General features: G+C 39.9%; 1 protein-coding gene across 3 annotated transcripts in view; it reads left to right on the plus strand.

Moving 5' to 3' along the window:
- hlcs (holocarboxylase synthetase (biotin-(proprionyl-CoA-carboxylase (ATP-hydrolysing)) ligase)) overlaps nt 1-18,125 on the plus strand; it is a 45,452-nt gene that overhangs the window by 15,964 nt on the left and 11,363 nt on the right. For all 3 annotated transcript variants that reach the window (XM_047378818.1, XM_047378820.1, XM_047378821.1), the window contains 4 exons: nt 54-233; nt 1,681-1,952; nt 14,881-14,948; nt 15,033-15,193. In XM_047378818.1, the coding sequence (XP_047234774.1) occupies nt 54-233; nt 1,681-1,952; nt 14,881-14,948; nt 15,033-15,193 (681 nt within the window). The remainder of the gene's footprint in view (nt 1-53; nt 234-1,680; nt 1,953-14,880; nt 14,949-15,032; nt 15,194-18,125) is intronic.

Genomic DNA, 18,125 nt, shown 5'->3' on the forward strand with positions numbered 1-18,125 from the left:
AGCAAAGACATTTTAGTGATGTAATATATTTATCTGTACATATTTTTCTCTAGGTTCATTTTGACATTGCCTCATACTCAAAGAAATTGGATTCAAAAGATTTTGATGAGCTGAAGGTCAGCTATGCACTGCGATATGGCATTTTGACAGAGATCCTTAACTCTCTGGGTGTTAGCTGTGAACCCAGTCAGACTCCTGCCCCAGGTCCAGTGTACCTGCTGGCCACCTCTCAGGTAAGTTCATGTGACATGCTTCCTCACTATGAAAAAGTGTCCCACAACATTATACTGTTTGCATTTTGCCAGCCAAGCTAAACTTGAGATACTGTTTATTTGGTTTCTGTGTTCAGGTCCACACACAAAAATGAGATCAAGTGTATTTATGGACTCTATAAACACGAGTAGTGAGTGTGCCTGGCTTAGACTTCTTTTGTGTTCAGCCAAAAGATCACATCTTGAAGTATAAATAGTAGTTCATTTATTATTCAGATATTCTCCATAGTACACATAGGGAAACAATCTGACTTGCTAAGTGCATGCAGAAATCTGGGCAGATTGCAGAGGACTGACAGCAGGTTTGTGTACAGAGGGCTTGTACAAATATGAAGGGGCAGTGAGCTAAATTGCCATTTTAAACATACATTTCCTTCCTGTAGGAGTTTAGAGAGGTAGGCTTGGCTCATTTTTTAGTAGTTTTTTTTACAGTTGAACCTTTGTGAATGTCATTAAATTTGGCATCACAGATCATTTCTGCAAAATACACTGAAGCCATTTCTCTGTTAAAATTATTCTGACTGTTTTTCATGATGTAAATGATAATTTCAAAACATTTTTAACCTGACATTTGAAATATATTCAATACAGTACAACAGATAAAACCAATCTGTTGGTGGAAAAACCCTGCAACTATGGTGAATAGGTTTGCTCACCCTAAACTAATACTTTGTCCAAGTACATTTTAAAATAACTCCAGCATTCAGTCTTCTTTATTAGGAATGTAGCATGCCACATATTGCAATGGCGGCATTAGCCCACTCTTCTTCACAAAGGTTCTCTGAATCTGATGAATTTACTAGAGACTAGCTTCAGTTAAAAAGTTAGAATTTTCTCCTGGTGAAGCCATTATTCTAAATACATTTTTGATGTATGGTGGGTCTCCCTGTGGCCCTGAAAAATTAAGCCCCTTTATTTTCAACCTTCAAACAGAACAAATTTTATTCATTATAAATATGTACACTACTAATCAAACGTTTGGCACACCTTCTCATTCAATAGTTTGTCTTTATTTTTTACCTCTGGGAACACCTTCTGGGAACTGTTGGTAATCCAGTTTAGGTGACCACCTCATGAAGCTCATCGAGAGAATGCCAAGAGAGCAAAGCAGTAATCAAAGCAAAGGGTGGCTATTTGGAAGAATCCAAAATATAAAAGATGTTTTGAGTTATTTCACTTTTTGACTTCATTATTCTGAACACTTTTGCTTCATAGTTTTGAAGTGATTGATGCATCTACAATGTAGAAAACAAGAAAAAGCCTTTGAATGACAAAGGTGTGTCCAAATCGCTCGATCAATTGATGGCTAGAATTGTGTAATTGTACCTTCCTTCTTAATCGGTATCTAATCCTAAACATATCCATTGAGGATTGTACCAATAAATGTGGGTCTCCATGTTCCAAACAGTGGGCCAAAGCAAGTTTCTTGAAGTTGCTACAGACACGGACAGATGAACGTTCCATCATTCAATTCTCCAAAGCTTCCTTCAGGATAGAATCTAGTCCTGAACCACATGAGGGTCCTTTGTTGTCCAAAGACTACCTGCCCTTGGTCACAGAATCCCAGGATATGACTCAATTTGTTATGGAGACCTACTGCAAAAATCTGAAGACCAACCATCTGGGAAACATCCTGCTCTACACTGAGGTTGCCACTTCTACCATGAACCTACTGGAAGGGTAACATCATTTCTCAATGCATTTAATCTCTGAAATGTCTGACCAGTTCTGCACCTGTTTGTTTTCTTACATATTAAGGGCAGTGGTTTTCCTTTACTGAGCAAAATTCTTTTAAAGCTACAATTTAACAACTGCCCAAGGCAGACTGGAGAACACCGAACATAGCAAGACTCCTATGAGTAATCAGGTCTACAGAGAAGATCATCATGGCTGACCTACCCTCCATCCAGGACCTGTACAAATCTAGAGTCAATAAAAGGGCAGCTAAAACCTCAACTTTTAGCAGTGTTCCTCAGCAATTGATACACGTAGCAAATTGTGGTTATCATATGGCAGTCCAGCCTTGCTCGTTAAGCTTAATAAGTGTGGGCAATTTGCAGTTTTATTTCCATCAAATTTCAGATATTTTTACCACATGATCTTGTTATGACTAGGGCTACAGATTTAAAATATTTTAGAAATTAAGTACTTTTTCAAACACTCCCTTGATTAACTGTATACTCAGATATACATGTTATTCCAGAAAAAATGCAGACATGACATCAACACACTCAATTGCTGAGATTCTTAGTAGGACTGCCCAATAGTAGGAAAATTATTGATATGCATCAATGGTGAATATCACAATGAGGCTATGACTTGCAATAAATACTTATCCGAACATTTTTTGTTTATATCAAATGAACAATAAAGTTGTAGTTTCTTAATGTGCGCCTAAAACATTTTGCTACATTAAACCACCTTACCAAATATATAACTAGGATAGATGACCTGAAAGCATGGCACTTCTACAGTCTTATTTACTAAATTACAATTTCATGGAGAAATTCATTTATTTCAGTAACTTGGTTCAAGTTACATTATATATATTAATTTTACACAGACACATGTTTAAAAACCATTATTTCTGTTATTTATGATGATTTTCTGCTTCCAGCTAATGAAAATGGTTATTTATGGTTAGAATATAAATGTGTACTTTATGAAAAGTATAATACTTGCATAAAGGTTATTTTCAGAAGGTACTTTTAATCTGACAAACAAGCCTCATGGAACGCATATTCTAATTTACTGAATATGACTGTATAATCAACCAATTTTTACTTTATTGCAGCCCAGACAGTTTTTGATATTTTGATATTGCAATCTGTGACAATAAATTTACAATAAAGAGTGTAGCCCTTATTCACAGAGAGTGAATTTTTTTAAAAGGGTCTCTATATTTTTTATTATGATAGTGATTCTGTCAACCTTTCCTGACTCTTACTGCTACTGGTAGGATATAATCACATAAACCTCCCATACTCCACACCCTTTTCCTTTCTCCACTGTTTTTCTGTTTAATTGTGTATGTGCTTTGATACACCGTTGAAGGAGGATAGCAGGCTGGAACTAATTTATTGCCTCAGAGACCTTACCGCAGCAAATGGAAGTTGTTTCTAGTTTTGTTTGCATCCACACATGGGTAAAAGTGGTGTCTGAGTGGGTCAATCGGGCTGCAGGTGGCCCCAATTAAAACTGTCAGAAAGTTTGAAAAATGCACTCTGGAGCAGCATTGAGTTGATTGAAACATACACATTTGTCATTAAGGTTATAGGAAAACTAAAGCTGGGTGAACGAGTACAGCAAATAACCCCAGATCTGTTGCTGCTGTTTGATTTCATTGACAGCATTAAAGATCCCAGATGTCCCTTTAGAGCAGCCCTTGATTAATGTTATTATTAAGAATGTCTGCTTTATGTCTTGCAGCATTTGCAGTGATGTGTTCATAATACTGGATATTTTCAGACTTTTTCTTTTTTGCCAGATTTACAGTTTTGAAAAGATCCAAGTTGGAGTCACCATGTCAAAATGAGCTAAATCCTACAGTTAGGTGGTAGTATTTTTCAAAAAATATTTAAATAAAGAACAAATTTATAGCATGTCAAGATTCTTATATTCAGTGGTCAACCTTCATAAAAATGAAACAAAGGTATGCGATTTTTCATATATCCTTTAATATATCGAGTTATTAAATCTGAGTTACATTACATGACTGTATTAAGCAACCAAAAGTAATGTTTTTTTGAGTGGTTGCTGATACAAAGTTTAATTTTGACTCCTTACAATTTGATCAAGGAGAGTGTTTGGACAATGTTTTTGCTATGTGCATGTATTAACTCTCCTACTTTACATATATACTTCTGCTCTGCTGGTGCATTGTGATTGGGTTTAAGGAGAGAAGCATATCTTCAAGAAAGTGAATGAAACCAAGAGCACAAGTGAGTTTACATATTTTTGGAGACATTAAATAAGGATTAGATTAATACTTTGTAGAAAAACAGCAATGGCTTTATCATCTAGAATTGGTTCAGATTTTGAAGAGAGACATATGTCAGCAAAATACAGTCATATTCAATAAATTAGAATATATATTCCAATGAGGACTGTTTGTCAGATTAAGAGTATTTATTGGAAAAAACTATCTTTAAGCAGGTATAAAACTTACCTTTCAAAAAGTCCACATTTCTGTATTAAAAAAGGTTTTTTTTATTGGTTTGATGTAATCTAATCTTGAATGTTGTGTTTTCATTAGGTAAGGTAAGTTTATTAATATAGCGCTTTTCAGCAACGAGACACTCAAAGCGCGTTACATACAATTACAATACAATCGCAAAGCAAATAAACACAGATACAAACACAGAAAAACAAATCAAATGATAAAATCAAACAACAGAGGTAATTTAAAAAAGTAAAATAAAATAAAGAGAATAGAATGATGGACAAGAAAATGAAAGGAAAATTGGAGTGAAAACACAACTAATGCCTAGATGGCACAGTCAAAGGCCACTCTAAACAAGTTTTTAATCTTGATTTAAAGCAACTTAGGGTTTCGGCGCTTTTACAGTTTTCTGGCAGTTCAGTGGAGCATAAGAACTAAAAGCTGCTTCTCCATGTTTGGTCCTGGTTTTGGGTACGCAGAGTAGATTTGAGCGAGATGACCTGAGAGGTCTGGGTGGTTGATACACTGACAACAAGTCTGTAATGTATTTTGGTGCTGAGCCATTCAGTGATTGATAGACTAACAGAAGTATTTTAAACTCTATTCTCTGAGCTACAGGGAGCCAGTGTAAGGACTTTAGAACCGGGCTGATGTGCTCCACTTTCTTAGTTCTAGTGAGGACGCGGGCAGCAGCATTCTGGATCAACTGCAGCTGTCTGATCGACTTTTTAGGCAGGCCTGTGAAGACACCATTGCAGTAATCAATTCTACTAAAGATGAACGCATGAATTAGTTTTTCAAGGTCCTGCTGAGACATTAGTCGTTTAATCCTGGAGATGTTCTTTAGGTGATAAAAGGCCGACCTAGTTACTACCTTTATGTGCCTCTGAAGGTTCAGGTCTGAGTCCATCACTACACCCAGGTTTCGAGCCTGACTGGTGGTTTCTAGCTGTATTAACTGAAGCTGTGTGCTAACTTTTAAACGCTCTTCCTTTGGTCCAAAGATTATTACTTCAGTTTTGTTTTGATTCAGCTGAAGAAAATTTAGGCCCATCCATGCATTGATTTCTTCTAAGCATTTACCCAGAGCTTGAATGGGTTCATGGTCACCTGGTAACATCGTAACGTATAGCTGTGTGTTGTCTGCATAGTTATGATAACGTTGATTACGTTGTTGTTTATTAAAATCTGAGTTAGGGGGAGCATGTAGATATTGAATAGGAGGGGCCCTAAGATGGACCCTTGGGGAACGCCACATGTGATTTTTGTGGTCTCTGATGTAAAGTTACCTACTGACACAAAAAAGTCCCTGTCCTTCAAGTAGGATTTAAACCAGTTGAGTGCTGTACCAGAAAGGCCGACCCAGTTGTCCAGGTGCTCTAATAAAATGGAGTGATCAACAGTGTCGAATGCTGCACTAAGGTCCAATAATACCAGCACTGTGGTTCTTCCACAGTCTGCATTTATACGGATGTCATTGAACACCTTGACAAGAGCAGTCTCTGTACTGTGGTGAGCACGGAAGCCTGACTGGAAGACATCGAAGCGGTTGGTCGTTGTTAGGAAGTTGTTTAATTGTTGAAACACAGCTTTTTCAATAATCTTACTGATGAAGGGGAGGTTTGATATAGGCCTGTAGTTCTGTAGTAGCAGCTTGTCCAAGTTGCTCTTTTTCAATAGAGGTTTGATAATTGCTGTTTTTAGGGCCCGGGTGGAAAACACCTGACAAAAGAGATGTTTATTATTTGTGTTAAATCAGATGTTATTACAGGCAAAGCTTTCTTAAGGAAAGCTGTGGGTAAAAGATCGAGACAGCAGGAAGAGTTTAGTTGCTGTACGATTTCTTCTAAGATTTTGCAGTTTATTTGGTGAAATTGGTAAATTTTTGTTAAAATCAGTTCTAGTTGGAGACAACATTGGTACTGGAGTTGATGTGGATGTCCTGACTGCCCCTCTGATCTTTTGGGTTTTTTCAGTAAAGAATTTAGCAAATTCATTGCAGGCCCTGGTAGAGTGGAGTTCAGATGCTACAGTTACAGGAGGGTTTGTTAACCTGTCGACCGTGGCAAACAATGCATGAGCATTGTTAATGTTTTTGCTGATGATCTCAGAAAAGAAGGATTCCCTTGCATTTTTCAGTTGTAGGTTATATCTGTATAGTCTCTTTTTATAGATAATATCGTGAATCTGGAGTCCAGTCGTTCGCCACCTGCGTTCATCTTTTCGACACTCCTTTTTTTCACTTCTGACTGGTGGAGCACTTCTCCATGGAGACATTTTCTTCCCAGAAACGACTTTCACTTTAATTGAAGCAATTGAATCAATGATGTCCGAGATTTTAGAATGAAAGTTTTCTACCAGCTCATCTACAGTGTTACAGGGCAAAGTGGAGGTAGAAGAGTTAATCTGGTTAAAGGTTTCAGCAGCACTGTCCTTAAAGATGCGTTTTCTTATCATGTCTCTTTGGCAAACTGAGCCGTTGCAGATGATGCTTTCAAAAATAACAGTAAAGTGGTCAGATAGAGCAACATCAGTTACAGACACCTTGGAAATGTTTAGACCCTTAGTGATGATCAAGTCCAAAATATGTCCCTGTTTGTGCGTTTGCTGTTTAACATGTTGAGTCAAACCAAAAGTTCTAAGAGTGTCACATAGATCTATTACACTTCTGTCTTCAGGATTGTCCATGTGAATGTTGAAGTCTTCCACAATAATTAAACAGTCATAGTCAACACATATCACAGATAAAAGCTAATTAAAATCACTGATAAAGTTTGTTTTGGACTTAGGAGGCCTGTAAATATTCAAGAACATGGTTCGGACCGGGCTCTTTACCTGGAGAGCCAAATATTCAAAAGAGTTAAATTTGCCCAGAAATACTTTTTTACACTCTAATAAATCTAACAAAGCGTTGATATTAACTCTGTGTGTGGTTGTACCTGACAGTTTATGGCTTTTGTTGATTGTTTATTACTGTCTCTTATCCTTTTGGCTTTGTTCTTTCTGTCACGTATAAGCACAGAGATTTTACAACTATCTCCTATTAGGGGCCCAAGTTTTTCCTGGACATGCTCATTTCTGATAGTTACCACTGGGGTCCAGACCGTATCACAGAGAAGGGATTTGAACGTCCTGACTGGGAACAGATAGATTAGGAGGTGGTGGGGCTCTGCGGCATTTGGAAGATGTTGGTTTAGTAGCAGGGCCTCAGCCACGGGGGGTGTTGAATGGAGAAGATGTCAGAGCCATTTGGGTCCCGATTTTAAGAGCTCCTTTCATGTTATCAGAAGCCAGTAAAGCAAAAAGCGGGCTAAGTGGGGAGATGGGAGAGTTCTGTGCGGTCTGGGTCGGGGTCTGGGGTGAGGGGGGTTTACCGGAGGTGTCGGTCTGGGTCTGGGTTTTTATGAATTTTTTTTTTTTATGAATGAACGCTGGGTACTATAACAGCAGATTATTACTTTACTTTGTTGCACAGGATCTGCGGGTACTCTGCCGCCGGATGGTAGTCACTTTGGATCCAGGGATTCTTCGAAGTAGAAGTGGTATACTCACCCGCGAGTTTAATTACCTTCAGCTGGTGCGCGGTTTTCTCCATTAGCTGTGGGCTGCAGCCGGATCGAGACCGAGCAAAAAGGGGAGCATGGTTTTGGGTCAGAGATTCCAGCTCTGACTTCTCCTTCTGGGCTAAGCTGGAAGTAGGTTCATGTGATTTATTGTAAAAGTTCCAGAAAGGTTCATACTGGCCTTAAATGTTGTACCCCACAGCTAGGATCCCAACATGGTATTGAGTTGTAGTTGTGAGTCAAACACAGTGCCCAAATCTTTGTATATTTGTATGGTCACCTTGAAGGGTGCTTGGTTTGAAGTCGACATGGGGTTTCTTAAAATCTATCATAATTGCCTTAGTTTTGTACATGTTTAGATCAATGAAGCTCTCATCACACCATCTGGTGAATAGAGAATACAAAGCAGGGGAGAAAGGACAGCCCTGGGGAGAGCCTGTGTTTGAGAGTACAACAGAAGACGTGCCCATTTACAAAAATCTGCTGCAATCTGTTTAAGAAGTTCATCATTATCAATAAAATCTGAACCTGTAACATAAATTAAGAGGATAACCTGTCGATTAAAACATAAGGCAGCATCTTATTAGAAGCAGAACTTTTTTCATTTGGGGATAAGTATTATGATTGCAATCAGAAGGTATACAGAGATAGGCCAGCACCTCTGGGTCTGGCCGCTAAACAAGAGCATGTAGAGAAGCTTGGATTCCCGCAGGAAGTTGTCTGGACAATTCAGGGCACACAGGCTGCTACTACTACAGATTCAATTAAATGATGAAGGATGTAGGTGGATGGTATTAAAGATGTCAGAGACAACAGCTCTGTTGTCTGACATCTGCAAAGAGGATTTATCTGCGCTCTCTTTTGCTCGTTCCTGTCTCAGAACACTATTTGACAGCAGCTCAAATGTACTGCATCCTAATCCTACTTTTACACTCTGAATTGCTTCTAATTCCCTCCTCATAACTCTGAGGAGGAATCCACGTGTTATCTTCTCTGTCTTGTGTGGGTGCTCTAATGTTACATGGCTACACTGCACTGCATCCAGCGTCTGTTCATGCATTACAGAGAGAACTCTGCAGGACAGCTGCTGTCTGCTTCCTGGTAATCTCCGTGCTCATTTATTAGGTTTTACATGCAGGACGTTTCCACTTCCTCCATGTCTGATTCTGTTCTCAGAGTTCTGACAGAATGATTATTATTTCACTTCACTTTTAAAATCGGTGAACTCTTTCGCCTGCAGGCACAAAGTGAGACCATAATTATCTCCCAGCCCTGTTTTGTGACCTCTGTTATTATTGTCTCTACAGCTGCAGTACCATCAAGCCTGCCTGCTCACGGCAAACAGGGGTTGTTGCGCTGCGCCATCATTGTTCAACAGCTGACAGGCTTCCTCCTCCACCTGAGGAGTTGTTGACCTGCTCTGCTCATTGTTAGGCTGTCAAAATATAACGTTTACATATTGTAACCCCAGATTCTATGAATATAGGCACATCCCTTTAAGCTCTGGGCCTCAACGACTGAGACGGATGAAGGGGAGGTTCAAACTGGCAGCCTACCGGATACAAAACAAACCCCTAACACCTGACACACTGATGATTTTATGATTTACATTGGAGATAACAAGTATTTGATACACTGTAGGTTTTGCAGGTTTTCCCATTTGCAAAGCATGAAGAAGTCTGTAGTTTTTATTATAGGTACATTTCAGCTGTGAGTGATGGAATCTAAAATAGAAATCCAGAAAATCACATTTTGTGATTTTTAAGTAAATCATTTGCATTTTATTGCATGACATTAGTATATGACCACCTAAAAACCAGTAAGGATCCTGGCTCTTGCAGGCCTGTTAGTTCTTCTTTAAGAAGACCTCCTGTTCTCCACTCATTACCTGTATTAACTGCACCTGTTTGAACTCATTATCTGTAGAAAAGACACCTGTCCACACACTCAAACAAACTCCAACTTCTCCATAATAAAGAACAACCCACTCAGAGCAGTAAATTAGGCCAAAATTGTACAAATAAAATATACTGTACCCTGCAAAAGCTTGAGGCAGGTGTGAAAAAATGCTGTAAACAAAGAATGCTTTCAAAAATTGAACTTATTTTCATCAATCAACAAAATGCAGTGAATGCCATCACTCACAGTTGAAGAGTACCTAGGATAAACATTACAGACTTCTACATACTTTGCAAATGGGAAATCCTGCAAAATCAGCAGTATATCAAATACTTGTTTTACTCGTACTCGTCGTCTTCCGCTTTATCCGGGACCGGGTCGCGGGGGCAGCAGACTCAGCAGAGACGCCCAGACGTCCCTCTCCCCAGACACCTCTTCCAGCTCCTCCGGGGGGAGCCCAAGGTGTTCCCAGGCCAGCCGAGAGACATAGTCCCTCCAGCGTGTCCTGGGCCGTCCCCTGGGCCTCCTCCCGGTGGGACGTGCCTGGAACACCTCCCGAGGAAGGCGTCCAGGAGGCATCCGGTATAGATGCCCGAGCTACCTCAACTGGCTCCTCTCGATGTGGAGGAGCAGCGGCTCTACTCCGAGCCCCTCCCGGATGGCCGAGCTCCTCACCCTATCTCTAAGGGAGTGCCCGGCCACCCTACGGAGGAAGCTCATTTCAGCCGCTTGTATCCGGGATCTCGTTCTTTCGGTCATGACCCAACGTTCATGCCATAGGTGAGGGTAGGAACGTACACTGACCGGTAAATCGAGAGCTTCGCTTTTCGGCTCAGCTCTCTCTTCACCACAACGGACCGGCACAGTGCCCCCATTACTGTGGCAGCCGCACCGATCCGTCTCTCGATCTCCCGCTCCATTCTTCCCTCACTCGTAAACAAGACCCCGAGATACTTAAACTCCTCCACTTGAGGCAGGAACTCCCCTCCAACCTGAAGAGGACAAGCCACCCTTTTCCGGTCGAGAACCATGGCCTTGGACTTGGAGGAGCTGATCTTCATCCCAGCCGCTTCACACTCGGCTGCGAACCGCCCCGGTGCATGCTGTAGGTCTTGGCTAGATGGGGCCAGCAGGACCATGTCATCTGACAAAGGGCAGCCCTGCCGGAGTCCAACATGCGCCGGGAACAGGTCTGACTTAGTGCCGGCAATGCGAACAAAACTCCTGCTCCGCTTGTACAGAGACCGGATGGCCCCTAGTAAAGAGCCACCGATTCCATACTCCTGGAGCACCCCCCACAGGGCATCACGAGGGACACAGTCGAATGCTTTCTCCAGTTTCTACTTGTTTTCCCCCACTGTATATTATAAAATCATCATAGGGGTGTCGGTGGACTATCTTGAGCGTAAAGAAGAACAAGACTTACTGGAAATGATGGCATGGCCCCCACAGAGCCCTGATCTCAACATCATGGAGTGTGTCTGGTATTACATGGAAAGACAGAAGGATGTGAGAAAGGCCAGATCCACAGAAGATCTGTCGTTTGTTCTCCAAGATGTTTTATACAACCTACCAGCCAAGTTCCTTCAAAACCTGTTTGCAAGATTACCTAGAAGAATTGATGCCGTTTTGAAGGCAGAGGGTGGTCACACCAAATATTGATTTGATTTAGATTGCTCTTGTGTTCATTCAATAAAAATTATCTGAGATAAATTGATTTATGTATATAAGCTGCAGGTACTGAGTTAAAGACATTAACCGTGTAAGAGTATTTAAACAATAAGTTTTAAGATGGGACCAGAGAGAGCACTTGGTGGGTCCACACAGCATAATGATTATTTTCCTGCTTTGCTAAATTTGATCCTTATGCCTGGGGCCGCACTTGCATTGCCCTGGCTTTTGCACAAATTGTTAAGAAATCAAAGAGGCCCCTTTTACTCTCACAAATCTGTTTTGTATGTGATCTGTGCAAATGGAAAAAAAAATCAGCAATCAAGTTAGCAAACTTAATTGTAATTCTTTTTTTTTTTTTTTTTTAAGCATGACTCCTTATTCTAGAAAACCATCTCGTCTGTGTCAAAGTCATATTTTCTATCCTCCAAATTAGGTTGAAGACGTTTGTTTCTTTTACAGAAAGGCTTTGATTTTAACATAAAAATGCTTGTTTTTTAAAAGGTTTCCATAAATAATATGGATTTTCTGAATATCTGTCTTAGCTTTCGGGAGAGTTTGGAAAATAAATTTAGAGGAATGAACTACCAATATGGCACCTTTGGTCAATCAGCTCTGACCATCTTGAACCATTGCTAAAAGGGGTCTTGTTTGTTACAGAACTGTCTGGCATGGAAGGTCACCTTTAAACTGCCTTTCATGGCACTGGCCTTGGAATGTCTCAGTGGTCTCCTCACTTGGACCTCTGAACCAAATTGCAAGCAATTTACAAAACAGTTTTTCTGGACGATTAAGGAAAAGGCATCGGCCACTATGAGATTCTTGTGGTAAAAAAGCCACAGTTTCCCAATAATACATTACAAATACATTTTTTCATTTAAAGATTCTGTGAAAAAGCATGAATTCAGGGTCACAATATGGGCATTTTTGAGCCTTTAAAATATCAGTTAGCTGCTTTCTCTTGTAAACAACTGACTTGTTGCTAATTACTCATAACAAGTGGGAAAAAATAAGGTAATGAAATGATTCTGACGGTTTTTTAAATACTTTGCTTCGTGTTAGCAGAACAGGTTTTTATTAAAGCTAAATTATACCAAGATGTGTGTTGTTAATTTGAAGGGTTAGAGCATATTTGATTTGACATTTCCTCTTGGATTCACGTGTTTTCCAAGCTAGTCTATGAATCCGGAGGAGGAGGCCTCCAAAGCTATATATATGATAAGCTGATAATGGGATGTTACATTTGTAAGGTATTGTCTAGAGGTGTTTGCCTTTGCCACACATTTCCTTTAAAATAATTAACTTATGACAGCATAGTTTTAATATCAGTCTGGTATTCTCTGAGATTTTCATTGACTGTAACTTTGTTATGGTGGAATTACCAATTAATGATGCTTTGTGTTGTAGAAGGAGCTTCCAGTAGAAGCTCCTGTTCGAGTGTGTGCAGTTTGGGCCTCAAGATGGGCCTCAGATTGCTAGAGCTCCATAGCCAGGGGCCTGTTGCTGTCTTTGTCATTTTTGATTTCAGTTTGGTGAATTTGAAGATTTTTGGAATACCTTTTCCTTGAGATTTTTGTAAATATTTTGTCTTTACAATTCTTATTTGCACAATGCACTTCCACTTGCTAGTAAAAAAAATTAAATGAAGCACCAGCTGAAGCCTGAAGTCACTTCAGAAATCCTACACCTCCATCACAGAGAGTGTCTCCACAGCAGCTTTTGAGCAAAAACTCTTTTTCAGTCAATAAAAAAAATTAAGCTTTTCAGATTAGAGTTCCACCCTACAGTTGGAGCTACATGTAACTTTTGAGCGACAAAAGCATTGCATTGTAGTCCACTGCCATGCAAGGTAATCCTTTATCAGTGCCTCAGTTGACCTGTAGTAATGGAGCAGCCAACTCTCATGGATCACTTCCAATAGTGCCATTAGAAAATTATAATTTTAGCTGTTCCTCAGTAAACAGGATTTTTAAGATTAATCACATTTATGGATTAGATTGTCCTGTATTGATCATTCTTGTGATGCTGCTGGATGATCAATGCAAATTTGCTTATACACAGAAAATCTTGTTTTAAGGTATCCCCTGATGGAAAAAGCAATCATTCTTTATTGAAAGTTAGACCTTTTTATGGTAGTGTCCTGGGATGTGGAAGCAGTTATTCTAGAGAAGCTGTTCCTGACCAAATTTAAAGCAGGCTTAAACTCCTCTAAATCCTAATGTTATTATAAAACCAGAACTTTCTAACTGCTCCTTTCACTTTTTCCCCATTTTGTCCTCCTACAAGTCAGAATCAAGATGCAGCCTAAAAAATCAGCTTACTTGTTCAGCCTCTCCCATGCTCTGAGCCCCACCCCCCCATAGCCCCTGTAGTACCTGCCACCTTCGATTTTGTGAATTTGCCATTAATGTATCCTTATTAATTGCTTTCAAAATGACTGTTAGCTATTCTGACTGCATATGGCACAGATGTTTTCCTGACATTTTATTAATAAAATGATTTGACCTGCTGTTGAGTACAATAGAATTATTTTGGCTCCAAATCTGTATGATATTTATTGGTCTATGTGGTCCAAACACAGACACACAGATCAATGTTTTCTGCTGGTGTTTACTTTTATATGTTTTTTAATAAGCCTCAGTAGGTGAGAAAGACCAATAGAAAAGCATTACTGTGTTAATTATGACTGAAAGCTATTTAATTAGACCAGAAATCGGTAAATCTAGTCATATAGAAAGGGTAAGATTTTAAGACGGAGTCTAGGCTGAGGTTATCCATCTGTCCCTTTGATCAGGCTCATCTGTGGATTGCCCTTTACTTGGATTAGTTTTAATTTAATGTTTCAATGTAATCATCATAATAGCCAAAAGCCCTGTGATCTCTTGCTTCGTAAGCATCCCAGTCTTTGGTCACCAGACAATAGATCATAGTTGCCTTAATCACATTTTGGTTTTGGGGGATAAGAACTGCAGTTTACCGTCAGCTTCTTGTGTATTTTTTGAGTGCAGTGACCACTTTTCAATAGATTGGTTAATAGAAAGTCACATCGTACAGCCATCAGTGCTTGCTTTATGCTGATTACATTTTTGGTATATTCAGCTAATTATTATCTTTATTGTTTACTCATCTGCACCCTAATTGAAGTGAAAAATAGTTTTTGGTTTTGTCATAATAGCAGTTACATTTTCAGGATATCTTCAAATTAAAGTAAGACAGAAGAAACAAACACTTAACAGCAAGTGTGATATAATCAGATGTTCCATTGACCACAACTATTTAGTGATATTTAATATTTCTCTCTCAATTTTTACAGGTTGTTGCTGCACTTGCCAAAGGATATTGGTGTAATAGCAGTAGCTGCTCGACAAACACAGGGAAGAGGTTAGTGCTTCAGCAAATTCTATACGTGTTAAAACTATTTTTATATATAGTGTTTAAAATGCATTAATCTTCTTGCTTGTTCAGGTCGAGGCAGAAATGCCTGGCTTAGCCCACTAGGCTGTGCAATGTTCACTGTTGGGGTCCAAGTTGAGCGGAACTCTAGACTTGGTCAAAGAATTCCTTTTCTGCAACATTTGGCTGCTTTAGCCATTGTACAAGCCATTCGCTCACTTCCTGGATATCAGGTACAAGCTTGTACACTGCTTCAGCCCAATTCTTCTAATATTAACATAAACAGATTACTGTATAGCATTTCCTGTTTGGTTATGATACATCTGAAACCTGAAAAGAGCTAAAAGAAAATCATTTATAGATTGGTAATATGACACGTAAGCCTGGTGACCGCATTAGACACATTTTGACCGTATTTAAAAAGGAACAATGTATAAAACCAATATAAATGTCAACATTTGATGCGTCGTACAACATAACATTTTTGCTAGTTTACATCTGCAGTCCCTTGGCAGGTCAAGATAATAAAAGAAAGCTAAGAAACAGATAAGAATCGAAATAAGAAAAAACCCCAATCTTTAACAAATGCTTTAAGTTGGATTGAAAGGATCAAATGTTTTTGCTGCATGTTGCATTGATTTATTGCTCTTATGATGAAAGCTAATTTCCAATTAACGGCAAAATGGTATGCTACAATCTCATGTGACATTTGAATTATGATGGTGTACAGCAATTGCTACCTTGATTTAGTGGAAACTGGAATGTTGTGGCTTCGCTCTCATGGAGGGGTTCATCCAACCATTCAGATCCAGATGCACTTATGTTCAAAATGCCATATGGCTAGTAAGCCAGCAGCTTTAAAGTTCATACTAATCAAATCATACAACTATGTTGGGTAAAAAAAGTATACCACACTTAGTTCTATACTCAAACTTCTTCAACCTTTCTTTGTGTTACCTTTTACAGTCACAGCATTTTAGTGGAAATGGGATTTGATCCAAAAGGCATCAAAGTAAAAACAGAACAACTTTATGGATTGAAAGTGTGCTGGCATAGCAACACCGACATGTGTTCAACACTTTATCATTTCGTTTCATGTTGTCAGGATGTCTCATTCCCATGAACAGGTACACATGCAGAGTGATGAGCACTGACCACTTTTCCTACTTTGAATCACAAATGATCAGAATTGGCTCGTCTAACAAGTTATATAGAATTTTGATTTTTGTTGTAGAAGAATTTGTTTTTACCAAGACAAGAGACCGATGATTGTCGCTCAGAATCAGCTTAATTATAATCAAGAGAGAAGGATTTTTTACACCATTGGAGATGCACTCAATAGTGCTGCCAAATCGTTCTGCCTAGACAAAGCAAAGGTTCTCCTTATAAGCTACAACAGTTTTCAAGGTAACTCTCATGAGACCCAGAGAGACGAGGTGAAACCTGTTGTCCTAGAAATGTTGACAATGGAAATGGAACCTTACACAGTGTGGCATACATGTTATCTCATACAAGTGAATAGGAGAAGGTTGAAAAACCATCTCTGTAAGACTAAACAGAACCATCTGTCCTAACCCTGGAGGCAGAAGAGAATAACACAGAAGGGTGTGAATAATTTTATCAGATCCTGCAGAGTATCTAGTAGAAAAGAAAGCAAGGCACTAAAATTTTCCATAACAATGTATTGCCATCCTGGCCCTCTGGTGTCTTTCTAAACGGTTTTAATGACTTTTTATTTTCTTCAAAAACTGGAAAAAGTTTTACTTCATAAGGATTTTAACCTCCATGATGATTCATCCAGCAGCCAAGCAGGGGAATTTTTTCAATGGGTGAAGCTTTTAACCTTCAGCAGCATGTAACTGGCCTGTCCCAAAAAAGGGTGCACTGTTTTCACTTGGCCTGCATGTTGCTAAAGTCTGTGATGAGGATGTTCACATGAACAACCATTACTGTGTGCGTTTTGATGTCATTGCACCCACTGGGCCACTGCCTTTTAAACGAATGCTCTGATTTGCAGCCATTTTACATCATGTGGCACCAATCAAGTCTTCACCCGAGTGTCCAAAACATGCGGCCGAAGGTCTGACGACACGATAACAAAGTCGATCATCGACCTCCTGCCTAGGGTGTCCTGGTGCCAAGTGCACTGATGGACACCCTTATGCCGTAACATGGTGTTCATTATGAATAATCCGTGACTAGCACAGAAGTCGAATAACGAAACACCAATCAGATTCAGATCAGGGAGGCCATTCCTCCCGATCACGGCTCTCCAGGTGTCACTCTCGTTTCCCACCTGGGCTTTGAAGTCCCCCAGCAGAATAATGGAGTCCCCAGTAGAGGCACTATCCGGCAACCCCGACACGGACGCCAAGAAGGTAGTACTCTGCACTACCGCTCGGCCCATAGGCCGAAACGACAGTCAGAGACCTGCCACCCAATCCTCTTTGCACCGGTCCCTCATGGTTGCCCCTGCAGGTGGTGGGCCCACTGGGGGATGGCCTCGCATCTCTCGTTCGGCCTTGGCCCGGCCGGATCCCGCGGGGATCAACCCAGCCACCAGGCGCTCTCCAACGAGTCCCGACCCCAGGCCTGGCTCCAGGGTGGAACCCCGTCTCCGCCGTACTGGGCGACTGTCTTGTGCCTCGATTTAATTGTCCTCATGAAGGTGTCTTGAATCAACTGAGTGTTGTTACACTGTATTTTTAAATGTCCATGTAAATGAATTTTCTGATGTCTTCTTACTGTGAAGCACTTTGTGACTGCTGTCTGAGAAAGGTGCTATATAAATAAATTTGCTTGCTTACGTTTGCTAGTGTATGTTAAATTTAAAAGGTTCATTGTAACCTGTGACATGACTTAGGCAGTGAAGTTGGAGTACAACACCACAACATTCCCAGGGTAATCTGAAAGTCCCATCCCCATACCAGGACTTGACCTTTATCTGGGAAAGTGTAGACATGGGAAATTCAGATAGATTGTGTTGAAACTCACGGAGGGCTTTGCAAAGGCTATACAGTCTTTGTGGATTTAAAAAGGATGTTTAACAACATAGGTCACAAAAGCTGGAAGAACATGGGATTACAAGTGTACTACATACAGAAACTACCTTGGTGGAAGTTTTCAGTACTAGTACTAGTAGGTTTCAGTGGTATTAAATAAAGA

The sequence above is a fragment of the Girardinichthys multiradiatus genome, chromosome 11 (genome assembly GCF_021462225.1).
Source record: "Girardinichthys multiradiatus isolate DD_20200921_A chromosome 11, DD_fGirMul_XY1, whole genome shotgun sequence".
Lineage (NCBI taxonomy): Eukaryota > Metazoa > Chordata > Actinopteri > Cyprinodontiformes > Goodeidae > Girardinichthys > Girardinichthys multiradiatus.